The following is a 19,495-nucleotide window of genomic DNA, read 5'->3' as shown; positions in this document are numbered from 1 at the left end:
CTCCTCGGCCTTGGGTATGCCAGGGGCTAGCGGGCTTTGCACCTTTGTTGCTGTCTGAGACCTCCACGCTATCCGTTCTGCTCTGAGTCTCACTCTTTGGGAAGATGGGCCCAGAGAAGGCTTTTCCCTGGGTTGTGATTAAGGGCGCCTGAGTTGTGGGGCACACTGAGGAGAGATGAGGGGTCTGTGGCCCAGGCTCTGAGGAGGGCCAGCCAGCGACTGGTTTCAGCTCTATCCCTGGGGTCATTTCTCTCCCTCGCCCCTGTTCTTTGAAAAGGCAGGAGCAGTTATTGTTTCCTGGCTGCGTGGGTTATGCCCATAGGCTCTCCGTTCACAGGCTCCTGGGCGAAGGGTGACAAACACTTTAAGGCGCAGAAGAAGATTCATCCTCTGAACCTCCTGCCCCTAACAAGCAGCCCCCACCCCCACCCTCCTACCCCCCACTTCCCCTGACTTTCCAGAGTGAGCTGGAAAGTCCTCACTTAAAGGCCACGATGTAACACTTTTTAAGACTTCACCAGTTTTCTGTTTTTCTCTGCCTGTTTCCCCAGCAGAACTGAAGGGAAAGCCCAAAGGGGGAAAGGACTTAACATGCTGGCATTTGGGAGGCGGCAAATAGCACAGTGGCTGGCAGGCTGGTGCTTGATTGTGCTGCCCTTAGAGAGGGCAGAGAGAGGGATGGATGCAGCAGCTGTTCCAGGGAGCAGAGGGGGATGAGTGCCTGAAACACGAGGGAGAGCAGAGACCCTGAGTCAGTCCGACATTGCAAACAGCCACCCCTCACCCCCAGCTCACATCCCAGCCAAGTTGTCCAGGCCTTAAAGGAGTCTGTTTGTAACTGTTCTGCCTTTGCCTTTTAGCACTGTCTGGAACCTTGAGTTCAGTCCTAGCCTGGGACCAGGAGTGCTGGCCCATCCCATCCTTTGTGGGCTGACCTCCATGTGCAGCCCATGCTCTGTGGGCTGACCTCCATGTACAGCCCATGCTCTGTGGGCTGACCTCCATGTACAGCCCATGCTCTGTGGGCTGACCTCCATGTGCAGCCCATGCTCTGTGGGCTGACCTCCATGTGCAGCCCATGCTCTGTGAGCTGACCTCCATGTGCAGCCCATGCTCTGTGGGCTGACCTCCATGTGCAGCCCATGCTCTGTGGGCTGACCTCCATGTGCAGCCCGGTGCTAACTCATGTTTCTGCTTTCTCCTCTAGAGACTTCTGAACAGCTGAGCCCTGAGGAAGAGGCCGAGGAGACAGAGGCATGGGCCAAGCCTCTAAGCCAGCTGTGGCAGAACCGACCCCCGAACTTTGAGGCCGAAAAGGAGTTCAATGAAGTCATGGCCCAGCAGGCCCCTCATTGTGCTGTCTGTATGATCTTCCAGACCTACCATCAGGTGAGTGTGACCGCCAGGCATCCAAGGCCAGCAATCCGAGGAAGCCGAGTTTAATTATGGTGCAGGGCTTGTCACTGCTTGCCTTTAGGGGGCCTTTTTTCCAGCATCCTCGCTCTGTCAGTGTTTTGGTGAGGCTCTGACCGGCAGACGACCCAGCCTACCTGGTGACCTCACTGTTTGCAGAGCATGTTTCTTCCTTGTCTGGGGCTCTTCCTGGCTGATGTGATGTAGTCCTGGTCAGTCAGGATACAAGAATGCAGTTTCTTTCCGATTTGAAGTCAGCCTTGGGCGAAGAGCCGGGTCTTCTCATGTCATCTTCTTCTTTCCTTCCTCATTGTCATAGTGAGTGCTGCTGGAGCAGAAGGCAGCTAGGGGGCAGGGGAGAGGGCCAGGTAGCGGGTCTGACACAGTGACGGCTGGGCTCCACTGTGGTCTTCCCATGCTGGGGCACTGATGACCTCGCCATGGAGCACTTCGGATCAAGCTCTAGAAGGTCAGGCAGGAATTCAGAGTAGCAGGTGCCAGGGAGCCAACTCTGGCTGGAGTGGGTCCTATGAGGGCGGGAGGAGGTAAGCCGTTTCCCTGTGGTGGTTTTGTGGCACTGCTGCCCTGAGCTTGGCAAGGCCCCAGGCTCATGCTTGCAGAAGGATGGAGCTTGGACCCACATGCTAGATCAACAGCCCACTGCTTCTTTGTAGTCACAGAAAGCAAAAGCAAAGAGCTGTTTGTGCCTTTGTTTGTGAGGAACATGACTGGCCCGATTGTTACTGTCAGCAGATCTACTAGGCAGGGCCAGGGTTTCTTGAATGGCCTAGGCTCAAGAGGGTGACATGCTTCCAGGATGTCCTCGGGACAGGGGTAATAATGGTGCCATCCAGCGGCAGAGACAGAGGATACTTGTCGTGAATGTAGCTCGCCAAGGGCAGTGTGTAACGCAGTGTTCTAGGAATCACAGGTGGGGATCTAGCCATGTGGCAGAGCCACCCTTCAGGTGACCTGCTGACATGGTCCGTTGGAGGCAATCAGTGCTGGCCCATTAGGAGCATGTGGCCTGGGTGCTGTCTCCAAGTGGGGCCACCATGTGGCTCAGCACCTGGGGAACAGGCAGCACCTTGCTGCTAGTGTCTCGGTACATTTCATTATCATTGGGTTTGGGAAGACTGAAATCCCAGGTGCCTCTTACTTGCTCCCTTTTCTCAGTTGTCCCCCAGGGGCCTTTGTTTGATGCTGCTGTGAGAAATTGAATTTGAGTCATTAGAGGTAACTTCAATTAGTAGCTTTAGGATAATGGCTGTGCACCCGGGAGCTATAGCTGCAGTCATAGCAGGAAGAGGCCCAGCTTTCAGCTGATGGAGCAGGTGGCGGGCTAGGAGCACTAGGCGTGTGCTCACTCTGCTGTGCGCGTTCTCTGCTGTTCACTTAGGTGGAATTTGGGAGCTTTAGTCAGAACTGTGGGAATGCTTCAGAACCAGCCTCTCAGACCCAGAGGACCAAGCCATTGATCCCCGAAATGTGCTTTACCACAACTGGCTGCAGCACAGACATCAACCTGTCTACCCCTTACCTGGAGGAGGACGGCACCAGCATGCTAGTGTCCTGCAAGAAGTGCAGTGTCCGGGTCCACGCCAGTGAGTACTGCTCACCTTCCTCGAACACTTCCTCGTCCCAGCAGCGTGGGAGACTTTCTGCTTGCTGGAAGCTGTTGTCTCCTTTTGGCCTTCCCAGGCTCCTGCTGCAAAGGATGCTTGTGTATTGTTGGGAACTTGGTGGCTGGTGGCTGAGTCTCATTGTGGACCCAACATCCATCCGATGCCTGTCAACTTTGGGGTCCCCTGGGTTATGGGTGTCTGGAGCTTAGCCCCTGGCTGCTTATTAGGGAGATGTACCAGTGAATCCACACGTTTCTGACTTTCCTGGGTACTGGACCATACTGTATGGCTGAGCCCTGGCTACCCTGGCCCAGAATTCAGGGGTTTCTGTATGAGTCACTATCTTTGGGAATGGTATCTACAGAAGAGTATTGTTCACCCACATTCTGACTCCAGCCCCTGCCCCTCTGATGCTCTTCTAGGTTGCTATGGGGTGCCCCCGACAAAGGCTTCTGAAGAATGGATGTGTTCTCGGTGTTCAGCCAATGCCCTGGAGGAGGTGAGTGGCCCCATGCTCTTCCCATCTTCCCCAGAAGACGGGTGGCTTTGGGGCTATCCTCTTTCCGTGCTGGACATAATTTATGTCTGCGGCAGTTGGCTTAGGATTTGGTACTCCATGACGTCAGAGAGTGCATCTCAAAGCTCTGTCGGGGAAGACCAGGTAGCTGTCCTGTGGAGCAGCCATCACTTCCTTTGCAGGACTCAGCCCTGGCTTTGGCGTCACAAAATGGAGCTCAAGTGACCCTAGTTCTGCATTGTGGTCTGTCTGGCATGTGTCTGAAGGCCCACCTGCCACTGCACCACTTTCTGGTGGAGTCCAGTTTTCCTCAGGAAGTCTCGGAGGGCAGATCATGAGTACATGGACTGTTGCTAACCATTTTCCTCTCTTGCTGGGCAGGACTGCTGTTTATGTTCATTGCGTGGAGGGGCCTTGCAGAGAGCAAACGATGACAGGTGAGTTCTCTGAGAAGTTGGTGATGCCCCTGCCCAGTTCTGAAGCGCAGGCCCAGTGCTGTGAGGTCAGTAGCTGCTCCTGAGGGAGTAGTGAGGGCTTGGACAGTACACGGCAAGGCTGTGATAGAGCGAACAAGACACATTCTAACAGCAGCCCCAGACTACCTGTCTCATTTCATTTTTGCCTCAGAGGCCTCAGTGGCTTCCCTCCCCCACCCTCCCACCCCCCAGTCAGGGTTTTTCTGTGTAGCCCTGACTGTTTTGTATCTCCCTATGTAGACCAGGCTAGCCTTGAATCATAGAGATCTGCCTGCCTCTGTCTCCTGAGTGCTGTGCCCTCACTACCTGGCTATAGATAGCACCTTTCTTTGAGAAAAGCTAAGAACAAATGCAGGAGAGATGATGGCCCTGCGAAAGTGACACAGGCATTTTGTGGCCTGGAAGTGAGGACATTGACCTTGTTACAGTTAGGAAGCCAGTCTGTCTGCCTGCCTTTCTTCTTCCTCCTCCTCCTCTTCATCATCATTTTATGTGTGGGGATATTTTGCCTGCACCTATATCTGTGCACCACATGCACAAGTTTCCACAGAGGCAGGAAGAGCTCCTGGGACTGGAGTTACAAATGGTTGTAGGCTGTTGTGTGGGTTCCAAATGTCCTGTATAATCCCTGTCGGCCTCTAACTGGTGATCCTCCTGCCTCACCCTCCCACAGACTGGGGTTGCAGACATGCACAAGCACTTTTCCACAGAGTTTAATCTCTCCCTGGCTAGACCTGCTGTTCGGAGAGCAGGCAAATGTCCTCAAGGCAGAACAGTAGAAAGCTAAGGAGTGCTTAGGCAGACCGCCCACTGTTAGATCTATAGACTATAGAAGTTTCCAGGCTTCTCGGCCATCATACAGATTGTTCTCATTGAGTTGTGTTTTTGTGCTGTCTCAGGTTTACCTTCTCTGAGGAAGAAATACAAGATGGTGAGGGTTTTCTCTGGGGAGGGGGCTTCTGTGTAGGGAGTTGCACACGTGGGTGGGGGTGGATAGCCTGCCTCTGCCTCTGAATGGAAGCCCATGGGCTCCAGCTTCCCACTTTGCAGCCCCCATCATGCTGCCCGCACTGGATGGCTGTGTACTACCCTCCTTTAAAGGCGTGCTGGGTTTTTTTCGTTTTTGTTTTTTTTAAATCAGTGGTAATTATAATTCTCCCAGGGCAGGGCAGGGCAGGGCAGGGCAGGGCAGGGCTGCCTGGTGACAGTTCCTGATTTAGAATGGAAACGGCTTTGCTTGAACCCCTGACTTTTGCCCTTTTAATTTGTTACTCTCTGTAAGGCCACAAACACAGAATTGCTAGTAGTGCAGAGTAGTGAGTTTCCACAGTTCCTGTAGGTTTTCATATGGGTGGGGCTGGGTGAGGTTGATCCCAGGGCCTTGTGCGGTTGACACATACTGTCAGTGGAACCCTAAAATGGCCTGATTTACGAGATTTCACAGTCTTGGGTTTTTCCACTTGGGACATGTCTGTTTCCCAAAAAGCATCTGGGTGGGAAACCAGAATAGCACTCTCCTGTTTCTTCCTCTCCTGAGCCTGCCCCCCTCAGCCAGCTGCCGTACAGCTTATTTGCCAGAACAAGGAAGCTGTGTAAGAGGGTGATCCCACACTAACCTTGGGCAGTGTGTGTGCCATACTTGATGTGATAAATGACACTTTCCCTCCTGAGTCCTGGGATCAGGGTGACCAAGTGGCCGTACTGGCTGATGGAGGAAGTTCTGTCAGCAGGTCCCCACGGTTGTGGAAAGACGTGACTGAGCCCTTCCTCTTTTGGCAGATGGGTCCACGTTTCGTGTGCTGTGGCAATTCTAGAAGCAAGGTTTGTCAACATTGCTGAAAGGAGTCCAGTGGATGTGAGCAAAATCCCTCTGCCCCGCTTCAAACTGGTAAGCCAGGGTAGGCTTGTGGGATTTGCATGGTCCCCCCACTGAGTGTGGGAGCAGCTGAGTGCTCTCAGCTTGGCTCCTGGCCTCCTTTACCCCTAGGCTTTGGTCAGTTTTGCTCTCCCCGTGGCTAAATTACCTATGGGGAGTTCACATTGGCACAGGTCCAGACCAGTCCCTGGGTGCCCTCGTGTCTGGGAGGGGGTTGGTTTTGTGTACTTGGGAGGGAAAAGAAGAAGAGACGGACTATCATGCATGGAACCGTGTGTTTGCTCTCCTCTGTGCAGAAGTGTGTCTTTTGTAAGAAGCGAAGGAAAAGGAACGCTGGCTGCTGTGTGCAGTGCTCTCACGGCCGCTGCCCCACGGCCTTCCACGTGAGCTGTGCCCAGGCGGCCGGGGTGGTGATGCAGCCGGATGACTGGCCGTTTGTTGTCTTCATCACCTGCTTTCGGCACAAGATTCCCAGTTTAGAGGTGAGAGACGCCATGTAGAGTCCTCCTCACAGGTTGTGGGATCATTTTCTGTGTGTGTTGCTGGCTCATCTGTGAGGGAAAGTGCTAATGACTTAGCAGTAAGACATGGCCCTGTCTGTCCCTTCTTCCTGCCTTGGCCTTCGAAGTCCAGTGGTATTAAACAAGCCATGGTTTCTTTCTTTGGTTTATGTGTTTCCTTGCTTGTCTTTCCCAGGTCATTTCCCTAAAGATCTTCATATCGTTAATCTGAGCGTCCTTTTCCTCGCCCCAGGGTCTGGGGCCTCACAGCAGCTCTGTAAGTGGTGAGAGCTGATGACTCAATGGCAGTTGGCCATTTCATGCCACATAGGAGACAATTCACAGTTCTCTCACTGGTGATGTGTGCAGGACTCATGGGACAGGACCTGGAGGAAGCCCGCAGGGGCTTGGATGGTCACTGAAGAAGTAGAAGAATGTGAGGGTGTAAGGGTGTATCCATGGCTTGAGACAGAGTGCACTGGTTCTGGGAATCTGGCGGGGAGTCATGGAAAGTGGGCGGTGCCCAAGTCACCCTGGACCATCACATTGAAGTTTGCTGCTGCTTCTTCTTCTTCTTCTTCTTCTTCTTCTTCTTCTTCTTCTTCTTCTTCTTCTTCTTCTTCTTCTTTTTTCTTGTTGGTTTTTTTTTTTGAGACAGGGTTTCTCTGTGTAGCCTTGGCCATCCTGGACTCACTTTGTAGACCAGGCTAGTCTTGAACTCACAGAGATCCACCTGTCTCTGCCTCCCAAGTGCTGGGACTAAAGGCGTGCGCCACCACGCCTGGTCTGCTTCTCATTGATTGAGGAGAACTTGATTCCGAGTCATTTGTGTGCAGTTGTGCACATACTGTAGAGTGCCCATAAAAATGAGGACAGCTGTTGGGAGGTCCGGTCTCTCCTCCACCGTGTTGAGGCAGGTACTCTCAGCTGCTGCACTGTGCGTCCCAGGCCAGCTGGCCACTGAATGGTGCTTATTCTGGCTCCATCTCTCAGGAAGCAGAGCTGCCGTGATCTCGCATACTTGTCACCGTGGCTAGCTTCAGTTTTGTTTTTGAGGCAGGGTCTCTGTACTCCTCTCGTTCTTAGATGACACTATGTGGTCCAGGCTGGCCTCTAACTCAGAGGTCCACTATGTCTGCCTTCACCTTGCTGGGGCTTATGCGCCACCATCCTTGGCTGGCTTTTTAAATGTGAGTTCCTAGGGTTGACCTCAGATCTTCAGGCTTGGGCCATAAATGCTTTTACATGCCAAGCCGCCTCACTGGCTCTTGAGAAGTATTTTAAGTGTTACACTGCTTGAGGAGAATTCAGGGACTTAGAACTTGAGGCACGCCTTTAATCCCAGCATTCGGGAGGCAGAGGCAGGCAGATCTCTGTGTTTGAGACCAGCCTGGTCCAGGATAGCCATGGCTACACAGAGAAACCCTGTCTTGGTGGGGGGTGGGGGGAGGGGAGGGTGATGAAGAAGAGAGAGAGAGAGAAAGCACTCAGGACATAGCCAGTCACGGCAGGGAGCTCTTGACGTTGCCATCTGGGATCACAGAAAAGCCGTCGCTGGGAGGCGGGGTTGGCTTTCCTTTTGGCAGGGCAGGTGATGTTTGGAAACCGAGTATCACTCTGTGGCCCCTTCAGGCTTCCAGCTCGCTGTGCAGTCAGCTCTAACCTCAAGTCTGTGGCAGTCCTGCCACCCGTCTGGTTACTGAGATGGGCTCCAGCGTGCTTTTCTCATGATGGTGTGGATGAGACTTCAGGGCAGCAGGGTTGACCTCTAACGTGAGGCTTAGGCTGTGCTGCAGTCAGCGTCTGAGATAGCAGCAACTCCATTGGGTGGCTGGGAAAGCTGAGCTTGGTCATGGAACAAGATGGCAGATTTATGGTACCTACAGACTGCTGGGCTCACGGGGGAATCCAGTTAATATTTCTTTATAATTCATTCTTCAAAGATTTGTTAAGCATCTGCCACATCCCAGGCTCAGCTAGGAATTTACCAGTGTACGAGACACCCAGCCCTCATGTGGTATCACAAGGTTGCATATGGTGCAGTGGGTAAAGTCAGTACAGGTCAGGAAGAGTGCCTTGTGAGGAGTGGGGCCAGTGAGTAGACACGGGGGAGTAAGGGAGCCAGAGTGTGGGCTAGCGTGTCATGTAGCATGTGGGGTTACAGGAATAGCCGTGCAAAGGCCCTGAGGGAGGAACATGAGGTAGCACATGTGTCCAGACAACAGTGAAGAGGCGGGTTTGGGGAGTAGCTGGATGGAGCCGTCTCATCAAGGACAGGGTCAGAATGGAAAGGGTCTGTGAGGTCGGGTACCAGCAGTGGCAAGGCCGGTTAATGGAGTCACTTTGTTTGGAGCCGAGGACCTCTGAAAACCTCGGTTCTTGTGCCCTTCTCCTGAGGGGAGGGTTAATGCCCAGGTCATTGGGAGTGTTGCTCAGGGTCTAGGGCTGAGACGCTGTGCTGCGTACCTGAGCGGCACACATTAGTCATGTTATGGTTGGTTTCAGGGAAATAATGAAGGCTAGTGAGTTCATGGAGTTTTGGATAAGACGTACAATGCTTTGTGGGCAATGCGAGCCTATAATCTTAGCAGTAGGGAAACTGAGGCAAGAGATTGCTGCAAATTTGAGAACAAAATAAAATACTCCAAGAAAAAGGTAGTGTCATCTAAGGAGCAGTGGGCTTGGAGCTTCAGTGAGTGGTTCCTAGGGCTGGAATGTAGTTATCTGGAAAGGCCTATTCCAGCTTCCATGCGGCTCGGTCTTTTTCCTCACTTGTTTCCTCACCACCGTGAGGAGGAGCTTGTCAGAACTGTCGGTGCGATCCAGGATGACCCAGGCTGTTTCTTCCAGCGTGCTAAGGGAGCCTTGCTGAGCATCACCGCCGGCCAGAAGGTCATCAGCAAGCATAAGAACGGGCGCTTCTACCAGTGTGAGGTCGTCAGGCTCACCACCGAGACCTTCTATGAAGTCAACTTTGACGATGGCTCCTTCAGTGACAACCTTTACCCCGAGGACATAGTGGTAATGTCTTGAAGCCACCTCTGGGACACTTTGGGACTGGGACATCTTGGCATTGCTAGCTGGATAACGGTGGCCTCTCTGCCCCACCCCATGTCAGTCCCCAAACAGAAACATATTTATTCCAGGGTTCCCTTTCAAGGCAGAGTTTTAAGTACTAGGGTGCTCTGCTTCCCCTGGGAGTTCATGGGAGTTAGTGTTTCCTGCAGTTCTTTGACGCATGCTTACGTCTCAGACTGAATTGTCTCCGACAGCATCTAGTACAGGTGCAAGCCCACACTCCAGAAGCAAAGCAGTGCTGAGGTGCTTTGATTGCACCAAAGCTGTAGGCTCATTTGTTCACACAGTCTCTGTCTTGCTGTCTCTCTCTGTCTCTCTGTCTCTCTCTGTCTCTCTCTGTCTCTCTCTGTCTCTCTCCTTCCTTCCTTCTTTCTTTTTTTAGGTTTTTCGAGACAGGGTTTCTCTGTGTAGCCCTAGGTGCCCTGGACTCGGTAGACCAGGCTGGCCTTGAATTCACAGGGATCCGCCTGCCTCTGCCTCCCGAGTGCTGGGATTAAAGGTGTGCGCCACCACACCTGGTTCAATTTTTTTGTTATTTTTAAAGAATGATCCAACCCTCTTTTCTGCCATGCCTTCTCGGATGTGTGTATTGTTTGCTTTGGGCTCTTGACAGGTGAGGGCTTGAAGCTGCAAAGAAAGAACCTGAAGAGGCCGTGCCTTGTCAACACCTGCGAAATGAGAGCCCTACCTGACCCTGGGCCCAGCCGTCCTGGCTCAGTACGCAGAACTCAGCTCAAGTTCTCCATGCGCTAGCTGGAGGGCCCGACGTAAAGGGCAAAGCCATTTCTTCCTTAACGATTCAGATCTTTCTTCACATACTTACACTGCATCAGCAACTTCATTGCCAAAAGCATGTTAACAGTGTCTCAGTTCCTTTCTGATGCCGTGACAAAACAGCATGACCAAGAAAGCATGTCATTTGGGCTTAGTTTTCAGAGTCCACGATGCAAAGGCATGGCGGCAGGAACAGCTAAGAGCTCATATCTTGATCTGCAAGTAGGATACAGGAGGATGCGGGGGTGGGTGGGCAGGGGGCATGATGGCATAGGGACACACACACACAGGGAATACAGTTAAGAGTCCTCTGAAACCTCAGAGCCCTCCCCCAGTGACACCTTCTCCATCGAGGCTGTACCTCCTAATCCTCTCCGAGCAGTTCTACCAACTAAGGACCTCGTGTTAGACATGAGCCCGGGGGGTGGGGGGGGGCCATTTCCCCTTCAGACCACCACAGTCAGTCACAGGGCAGATGCCATCGTGAAGGTGAGGATGTTTGTAGCAGTAGCACCCTCAGGGCTTATTAAGTTCCTACACGTCCCTGGAGCTGTGCTCTAGGCCGTAGTCAGTGTCTCCCCCTTCTACACATGCTCTGAGAAGTAGTTAGTGCTCAACCTCAGAACAGCACTCTTGGTGCTTTCTTTTCTAAGAGATTTTTAAGCTCTCAGAGAGAGCGTGTGTATATTTGTGGATTTTACCTACTAATAGTTATCCTATCAGAAATTAAAACTAAGATTAGTTAATATCTTTGTCTGTCTGTTCCATATTGCCATATTTCTCCAGTTTTACAAATCTTTTCAGGTCACTATTCATTCTGTTGTTATACTTTGTTTGGTTAACTATAGGGCATGGTGGTACTTGCCTTATAAACCCAGTGCTTACGAGACTAAGGCAGCAAGCTCTAAGAGCTCAGATCTGGCCATGACCATATAGTGAGCCTGTGCCAAAAATGAAAGAGTTAAGTAAAAAAAAAAGTATAGAAAGAAAATTTAACTTGACATAGATTTGTAGTGGAATGGAGGACACGTTTTCTTTTTTTTCTTTTCTTTTCTTTTTTTTTTTTTTTGAGACAGGGTTTCTCTGTGTAGCCCTGGCAGTCCTGGACTCACTTTGTAGACCAGACTGGCGTCGAACTCACAGGGATCCACCTGCCTCTGCCTCTGCCTCCCGAGTGCTGGGATTAAAGGCGTGCATCACCATGCCCGGCTAACATTTTCTTTCTTGAGGCAGTATCTCACTGTATAGACTTCCTTGGCTGGCCTGGAATTTGCTATGTAGATCAGGCTGTCCTCAGACCCACAGAGATCTGCCCGTCTCTTGCCTCCCTACTGGTGGGATTAAAGATGTGTACTACCATGCCCAGCCCAAAGCTGGTATTCTTTTTAAAAAGAAAAAAGCTTATGTAATCACAAATTGCACAGGTTGCAAATGGTTTTCTTTCCATCAGCCGGTGGTGGGGATTGAATCCACCTGCCACCCAGCCTCACTCCTGGCTTAAATGTAAGCTTTCTTCCACACATCCTGTACCCTGTAGCCTCAAGTGTCTCAGAGATCCTTGCATGCATACTACAGCAGTGAAATATAGGAAGGCTAATCGCCGGTGCTTCATCTTCCTCTGAGACACCCTGCCTTTCTACTTCCTTGCGTTTTGCATGCACAGTAGAAACTGGGGAAGTTTGGTGTCTTCGCTTCAGTTTGCACACATGGCCTGTTTTTTTATACACATCATAGATTGTGCTGGGAATAATAACACAGTGAAAAGGCTAGCAGTTTGTGTTTTGTTCTTTTATTTTATTTTATTTTTAAATTCTGGGCCTCAGGGCCAGAGCTACATCCCCAGGCATTGTTTTTACTGTTTGTTTGTTTGTTTGTTTGTTTGTTTAGACCAGGTCACTCTGCATCGCCTGAGCCTCACTCAGGCTCCTCTGCTGGTCTTGAGCTGTGCCTCACTATGCTCCTTTGCTCTCTATCTCAAGAAGACATCTAGATCGTTCCACAGCACAGTGCTAGCATTCTTCCACAGCAGAGAGAGGACACAAGGAGGAAGATTCCAGAACCCCACACTTGCTTCTGTGCTTCATTCACTGAGTTCATTATACCTTTTTGATGTTTTTGTTTTGTTTGTCTGGCAGCTTTTTGTTCGTTTTCTGCTCACCTTGAGGCAGCAGGGGGATCAGGGCCGATAGGATGAATGGGGCAGACTTGTCTGACTTACTGTAGCTTTCACCCTAGAGCAAGCTGCCTTTGCTGCAGCCTGTGAGCAGGACTTTCTGGGCGGTCCTTCCTGAGTCATTGTCACTTCCCAGTGTGGTGGGTGGATCTGCTGTTGACTCTCCTCCTCTGTTCTTTCCTCAGAGTCAGGACTGTCTCCAACTGGGGCCTCCTGCGGAAGGCGAAGTGGTCCAAGTGAGGTGGACAGATGGTCAGGTGTATGGGGCTAAGTTTGTGGCCTCCCACCCCATCCAGATGTACCAGGTAGCCAAGACTCATGAGTGGGCGTTTGAGGGTGGGAGTGCTTTATTAGTCCAGTGTTTCCCTCTTGGACAAGAGGACTTGCGGGTCAGTGACAGCCTTTGCAGATCTGGAGCCCTGCCTTGCACCCACTAGCTTTTGCCTTCCTATAGCTGTAGGAAGTTGACAGTGTGCGCGGGTTCCGCAGGACTCTGGTTCCCTAGCTAAAAGGCCTTTGCTTGCTTGGCAGGTGGAGTTTGAGGATGGCTCACAGCTTGTGGTTAAGAGAGATGATGTGTACACACTGGATGAGGAGCTTCCCAAGAGAGTCAAGTCTAGACTGGTGAGTGAGCTCTCTGTGCCCTTAGCCTCTGTCTGCAACACGGCAGGAATGTTGTCCCTTTGTTTATTGGTCCAAGCGGCCACAAAGTGACAATTTGCCTGCCTTTTCTTTTGTAGTCAGTAGCTTCAGATATGCGCTTCAATGAGATTTTCACAGAGAAGGAAGTAAAGCAAGAAAAGAAAAGGCAACGGGTCATCAACTCGAGGTACCGGGAGGATTACATCGAGCCAGCGCTGTACCGGGCCATCATGGAGTAGATGCTTCCAGGGTCTAAGAGGTTCCCAGCCATCAAGGCGAGAGCACTCTAGGGTTCCACAGCACAGCAGACACTTGGAACTCGCAAGTCTCAAAAAGTGAAGATGTACAAAGGAAAGGAATGACGTGTACGACCCCATCACCTTCTCACTCCACCCTCATTGGATTCTGCCATGAAAAGACAAGCCGTTGGTGGGCACTTGGCAGCAGCTGCTGGTCCCCAGCTAAGAGGCTGACACTGGAATGCTGTGACTGCATCAGCCCTCTGTCCAAGCGGGTCAGCTGTTCTGCCAGCTGATTGATTTGCTCTTTCCTGGCCTCGGACTAGCTTCCTGCCGCCCACCTGCACCAGCAAGGAAGAGGTGCTGGCGCTTGACTAGATCCCCTTTTGTATTTATGTGTGTGTGTGAGCATGTGCAAGTGTGCACCTGTGTTTGTGTGTGCACGCATGTGCGTGAGTGTGTGTGTGCACATGTGTGCACGAGTGCTGGTGTGTGTGTGTGTGTGTGTGTGTGTGTGTGTGTGTGTGTGTGTGCTTGGTCTGGACCAGCTTCTGCCAGCCCCTGGCCTTCACTTTCTTCTTTGCCTCTTGCAGGGCAAACAAAATGTGAAATTCTGCCCTCAGCCAAGCTGAGTAGGGGCCCTGGGGGATGGTCAGAGGTGGGTTGCCATCTGTCCCTTCCTGGACCAATTTCAAGAGAGTGCTGGCAAAGCTGCAGTGTTGGGATGCTAAGGAGCGGGCTGCCACCTCTGTCTGCCCTTGAAGCAGAGCTCAGAGGTTGTGCTGCAAACTCGAGGCGCAGAAGCCCCGATGGCACAGTATTTGAGGGTGTGGGTGGGGACTACCTGAAGGGAGAATTTTAATATGGAAGCAGGCAGAGCCTGGTGGGTGATTTTTGTGCAGGGGAAATTGAATTATGCAGGGGTTATGGGTTAGGATGAACTGGGGCCACTGGAGGCCAGGGCCAGGTGTAGCTGTGCCCTTGGTCAGGGGTGGGGCGGGGCTGGGTGAGGGTGGGGGTGGGACTGGAGGGCAGCATCGAAGGGGTTAAACAGGCTTTTGCTCCTCTTGAACTTGTTTGCCTGGGCCCATGATTGGAGGGCTTCATACCTTGCTCTGTATACTGGAGTCAGATTTATAATACTTCCCCCTTTTTGTTACGTATGAACTCTATAAACCAAATTATTTTGAAAACTGGTGCATTACCTTGTCCTTAGCAATAAAATGTATTGAACAGAGGATTGACTGTGCTCTGCCCCATGGAGCCCCAGTGGCCCAGGGTCAGGCTGTGGACCAGGGCCTGGGAAGCTGTTCGCGGAGGTGGGTGATGTGGGCCCTGAGCATCCAGGGCCTTCTGGCCATCCGGTGCCACGTTTTGCTTTTCCTGGAGGAGGTGATGGAAAGGTTCGGACTACAGTGTTCTCCAGTTTTTACTTGAACCCCACTTGCTGTCATCTTTATCCCGAGCCAAATCACTTCCTGCATATGTATTCCATTCATGTGGAAGCAGGAGGGAATATGTTTTAGCTGCGCTCTATGGCCTTGTAGGTGGTGAGTGCATCCCTGGAGGAAAGCCTGGTCTCTGTCCAACGGTTCCCCGAGTGGACAAGAATGTGAGCCTGAGCATCGGGGCAGCTGCCAGGTTGAACAGGTGCAAGGCGCCTGCACAGCGTAGCTGCTCCAGCTGGCCTTAGCTTTGTGCCCATGGTAGACACTAAGCATGCGTACAGAAGGTGCTTTGTATCCCTGGGCCTTGGGAGGTGGCTGCCACTTGGTACTGGCTGGGGGGAAATGGAGAAGACCAAAATGGTTTTCAAAGCTAACTCATAAGAGGCAAGGAAAAGAAATCGACTCCCCGTTCCTCGGGGTTTTGAGGGAGATATGGCTGGGAAAGGCAGGTTGGACTAACTTTCCTGGATGGTGAGTGGGACCCAGAAGCATCCATCCTTAGAAGGGAGTAAGCCCTAATTTCCTCGGTACCCATAGCTCCTCCTCATGGTTTCCATCCCAGCCTTAAGGAAGGATCCGATAATTAGGTTCCTGGTGCAAACCCAGCTCTATGGGAACTGAAAGTTGAATTTAAGCCGTTGAATGCACCAGGCAAACACTCTACTGTGAGCCGCACCCACTGACAGCACTCTTGACGTTTTTTACCCCTAAAGATGGACTCCCCCCCCCCCCATGGGAAAGAGAGATGGCTTAGCCATTAAGAGCACTTGGACTCACAGCAGACCCAGGTTCAGTTCCCACTACCCACTTGGTGGCTTGCAACTAACTGCCTGTAACTCCAGTTCCATGGGGTAGGAGGCCCTCTCCTGGCCTTCCTGGGCACCAGAACATACATCCATGCCTACACTTACGCACATAAAAATAACAATAAACCCCACAGGAACCCACCAATTTGTCCAGGCTGGAATTGAATGGTCAGTCCTCCTGCTTTAGCTTACAGAGTTGTTGAGTACACACCAGCGCTGCTGCGATTGGCCAAGCCAACCATTCAAAAACGCGTTTGGCCTGTGTAATAGCTATAAGAAAACTCCAGCTTTAAAAAAAAAAAAAGCCATGGGAGTTTCCCAAGTCTAACAAAACTGTGCTGAGGTTTTTGCTTGTTGTGGTGCTGGGGATAGGCCGGGGCTTTGAGCTTGCTAAACTTAAGCTTGCCTCTGCCTCAGGCTCTTGCCGGCCAGTGCGGTCAAATCTGAGAACGACCACAGCCAAAGGCTTCCCGTCACAGCATCCTTTTGCCAAAGCAGACTCTGTGTCTTGTATAGATTAAGCCGCAGTGTCCGGTTGGCATCTGAGCGTGTCGTTATGTCCCCATCTCCTTTCGGGGAAATTCTGGGTTAAATTCTGCTTTAGGTGGAACATGCATCCCGCTGCGGGATGAAGGAGCGACCTTCTGAATTGCAGAGTACTAGGGTGGCCTTGTGGCCCGTCTGCGACATTTCTAAGAGGTCACGCCTGGATTTAGGTGGGCAGTTAACCTCCCAAGAAGGGTTTCAGGAGGCGATCTTGAGGGTTCAGATCACGACCACTGGCACCTAGGAAACGGGTCCACGTGGACTGGGTCCTCCAGCGGCCCGGTCTGACAGCTGAGAGGTGGGGTGAGGGCTGGATACTTCCTCTAGGAGCTAGAGAGGACTTGACCTTAGCCCGACCGCCCCAGCTCGGGAGCTCCACGCGGCGATCCTCTCCAGCTCCGACTCCAGCTGCCCCGGGATGGGGGGCGGACTCGGCCTCCGGCTTCCATTGGGTCTCCCGGGCCCGGGCCCGCCCACCCCTGCGGCGAAGCCCCGCATTGGCCTGCCCGGCGCCCCGCCCAGTTCCGTTGTGCCCATTGGCTGCTGATGCCCGACCCCCGGCGCGGCCGCGGAGGCGGACCGCGGGATTGGTGGTCCCGTCGCTGCGTCCTCACCATGGCGGCGCCAGTGCAGCCCGCCGCGTCCTGGGCTCCCGCCGGGGTCTCCCTGGCTGTCCCCGCTACTCGCGCAGCAATTGCCTCCCGGCTCCGCGTGCGCTCAGGCGCCACCCATCCCCGGCCTCCCTCTCCGCTGCGGTAAGGCCCTGCCCTACGCCCCCGACGCAGCTCTCCGCCGCCGTGCCCCTCCCCCGGCCAGGCGGGCCCGAGTGGCGCGGGGGACTGAAGTCTGGGCCCGGGCGGGGGCCAGGCCTGCGGAGGGCCGTGCAAGCCCGGGCCGAGCGCGCGGAGGTCACCTGCGCGCAGCGCCTCGGAGCGCGCGAGTCTGGGCGCAGAGGAGGGGACACGGTCACTCGGGACCCGCTGTGGGACGAGCGCAGGAAAGTCCGGGGAAAGCCTAGCGGGAGTCAGCAAGAGTAGCGGTTGTCATCTCTGCCTTCCCGGGGGCCAGATCCTGGGAGCGACCGGGTCAGTTTGTCAAAGTGCGTCTTCTCGCTACCTTTGCTTCTGCAGTGTTTTCCCCCATTGTCTTCTCGATGATCTTGCTTGCGAGAGAAAAATCTTAGCGAGGACGGCAGATATGGTTAGGAGGATGTCCCACAGACGTGTTTAGAATCCTTTTTACAAAAACACCCATTTTTATGATTCCTCAATAAACCTCAGTTTTGTTTATTTCTGTCGCTACGGGGAGAGAGTGAAAATGGTAAAACTGAGTCACTGTAATTAACCCAGGGAGTGCCCAGTGAAGGGGACAGCTGTTATCCCAGAAAGCAAAGAGGACTTTACACATTTCTGTGACGTCCTTTGAATTATCAGTACTATAGATAGTGGAATATGAAGGTTAAAAAAAAGTACAAAACAGACTCTCGATATTGTAGCACAGTAGACCTCAGTTGTGTCCGTGAACTTTAGAATTAAAAGACCTTGGAACGGGGGGGGGGGGGGGGGGGGGCGGTGTGATAGGCACACGCACACCTGCAGCGGAAGCAAGCAGGAAGATTGCTTTCAGAGGCCAGCCTGGCCTACATAGTATAATACCCGTCAACAAGAGCCACATAGCAAGACCCAGCCTCAAAATTCTCAAAAAATAGGAAAAGAAAGGAAAAAAGACTGGAGGGTTAAAAAAAAAAATTGGGGCAAAACCTTATGACCAAATGGGAATTTCATAGTTTCCTAAGGTTTCTCCATTTCACAAGTCTGATGTCTTGTGTCTCATAACAAGTAAAGTTATCAATGACGGAGCAAGGCAAATGTGTTCGTAAGGACTAATCGGCTTGCTCACACAGGCCAGGCAGGAGTCTGCGGAATGCGTGTTTTGTGCAAGGCGTTGCTGACTCGAGGGAAACTCGGACAATTAAAAATATAGACAGACCCATGTAGGGTAGTTGTGGGAGTGAAACACACGCATGAGAACTTGTGGCGTGGCCTCTAGGACTCCAAGACTGCGGTACTCCGAGAAAGCGTTAAGAGGAGAAGAAGTGTGCGTTTAAGGAAGGTTCCATGGGGGAGCTGAAGTTTTGAGTCGAACCACAAAGAGTGGAAAGGCTGCCCGGAGAAGTGAGCCGATGAAAAGTGAGGATGGCTGACGGTGGCGGGTGAGGAGCTCCAGGTGATGGCTCCAGGCCTTTCTTTAGCAGAAGGAGAAAGGGGAGATGAGGTCGTACAGAAGGCAAGTTGGGGGCTGGGAGTAGCGTTCAGCATGCAAGGAGTGCTGGTCTTTTCCTCAGCACCATGTAAGAACCAAGTATGGTTGATACTCTTCGCCTATGATCCTGACGCTTCAGGGGTGGGGTAGGGGGGTGGAGCAGGAGGATCAGCAGTTCAAGGTCACTCCTGACTACATAGTGAGGCTAGCCTTGGCCAGAACGCAGGTTAGAGAGGCACCCGTGTCCTATGAGGAGCAAAGGATTGTCTGTCACATGGACTTGAACTTGGCAGGAAACAGCCCAGTAAGTAGCATTTAGATTGCACTGTCACTTTAATAGTAGCTGGGGCCCGCAGCAGCAGAGCTGGGAGTCGGGTGTTGCTTCTTGCCTAGTGCTGCCACCATACTGCTCTGGCGCTGACTTCTTTCAACTCTTTTATAGTCACCACACTGATTTTGGGCCCGGTGTTTCTGGGAATTGCCCTGGAAGTCCCTGAACATTTTTTTTTCCCCTCCCTTTCTGTTAGTCCTCTGCCACCATTACACATAGGCATATCACTTCTCGTTTTCCAGGAGTTCTTAACTGTTTGCTAGGCCCAGGACAGCCTGGAATCGGCAGGTTATTGCTGTACCCTTTGCTATGTTGTATTTTCTAAGTCACTTCAGCTATTTGGCTTCGTGTTTATTGTTTGAGCTCCATATATATATTTGCATGTGTTGCCCCCGCCCCACCCTCATCCCGCCTTTCCCCGAATCCCTAAGACAGGGTTTCCTCCATGTAACAGTTCTGACTGTCCTGGAACTCACTCTGTGGACCAAGGCTGGCCTCGAACTCACAGAGGTCTAACTGCCTCTGCCGCCCAGGTGCTGGGATTAAAGGTGTGGGCCACCACCGCCTGGCTGGGCTGTGTGTTGGCTTGTTAAGTCTTTTTCTTTTTCTTTTCTTTTTTTTTTTTTTTTTTGAGACAGGGTTTCTCTGTGTAGCCTTGGCCATCCTGGACTCACTTTGTAGACCAGGCTGGCCTCACAGAGATCCGCCGGCCTCTGCCTCCCGAGTGCTGGGATTAAAGGCGTGCGCCACCTCGCCCGGCTGGTTTGTTAAATCTTAAATGCCCCCTTC

At 52.4% G+C, this 19,495-nt stretch overlaps 2 protein-coding genes across 9 annotated transcripts in view; both read left to right on the top strand.

Moving 5' to 3' along the window:
- KDM4A (lysine demethylase 4A) overlaps positions 1-14,550 on the top strand; it is a 49,050-nt gene extending 34,500 nt beyond the window's left edge. For all 3 annotated transcript variants that reach the window (XM_084785053.1, XM_084785054.1, XM_084785052.1), the window contains exons 13-22: positions 1,208-1,389; positions 2,813-3,017; positions 3,461-3,537; positions 3,937-3,992; positions 5,811-5,919; positions 6,204-6,389; positions 9,258-9,428; positions 12,618-12,737; positions 12,964-13,056; positions 13,173-14,550. In XM_084785053.1, coding sequence (XP_084641179.1) covers positions 1,208-1,389; positions 2,813-3,017; positions 3,461-3,537; positions 3,937-3,992; positions 5,811-5,919; positions 6,204-6,389; positions 9,258-9,428; positions 12,618-12,737; positions 12,964-13,056; positions 13,173-13,313 — 1,340 coding nt within the window. In that variant the 3' untranslated portion in view covers positions 13,314-14,550. The remainder of the gene's footprint in view (positions 1-1,207; positions 1,390-2,812; positions 3,018-3,460; positions 3,538-3,936; positions 3,993-5,810; positions 5,920-6,203; positions 6,390-9,257; positions 9,429-12,617; positions 12,738-12,963; positions 13,057-13,172) is intronic.
- Positions 14,551-16,671: 2,121 nt separating this feature from the next.
- ST3GAL3 (ST3 beta-galactoside alpha-2,3-sialyltransferase 3) overlaps positions 16,672-19,495 on the top strand; it is a 208,043-nt gene continuing 205,219 nt past the window's right edge. The window contains exon 1 of one of the 6 annotated variants that reach the window (XM_084785058.1): positions 16,672-16,868. The gene's annotated coding sequence lies outside the window, so the exon portion shown is untranslated. Of the gene's footprint in view, positions 16,869-16,888; positions 17,213-19,495 lie in introns of those variants that run through there. The other 5 variants (XM_084785055.1, XM_084785060.1, XM_084785059.1 and 2 more) reach the window with 5 other exon arrangements.

The sequence above is a fragment of the Acomys minous genome (genome assembly GCF_964271855.1).
Source record: "Acomys minous genome assembly, chromosome: 6".
In the NCBI taxonomy this organism is placed as follows: Eukaryota; Metazoa; Chordata; class Mammalia; order Rodentia; family Muridae; genus Acomys; species Acomys minous.
This window is presented reverse-complemented; position numbering and strand designations above follow the sequence as displayed.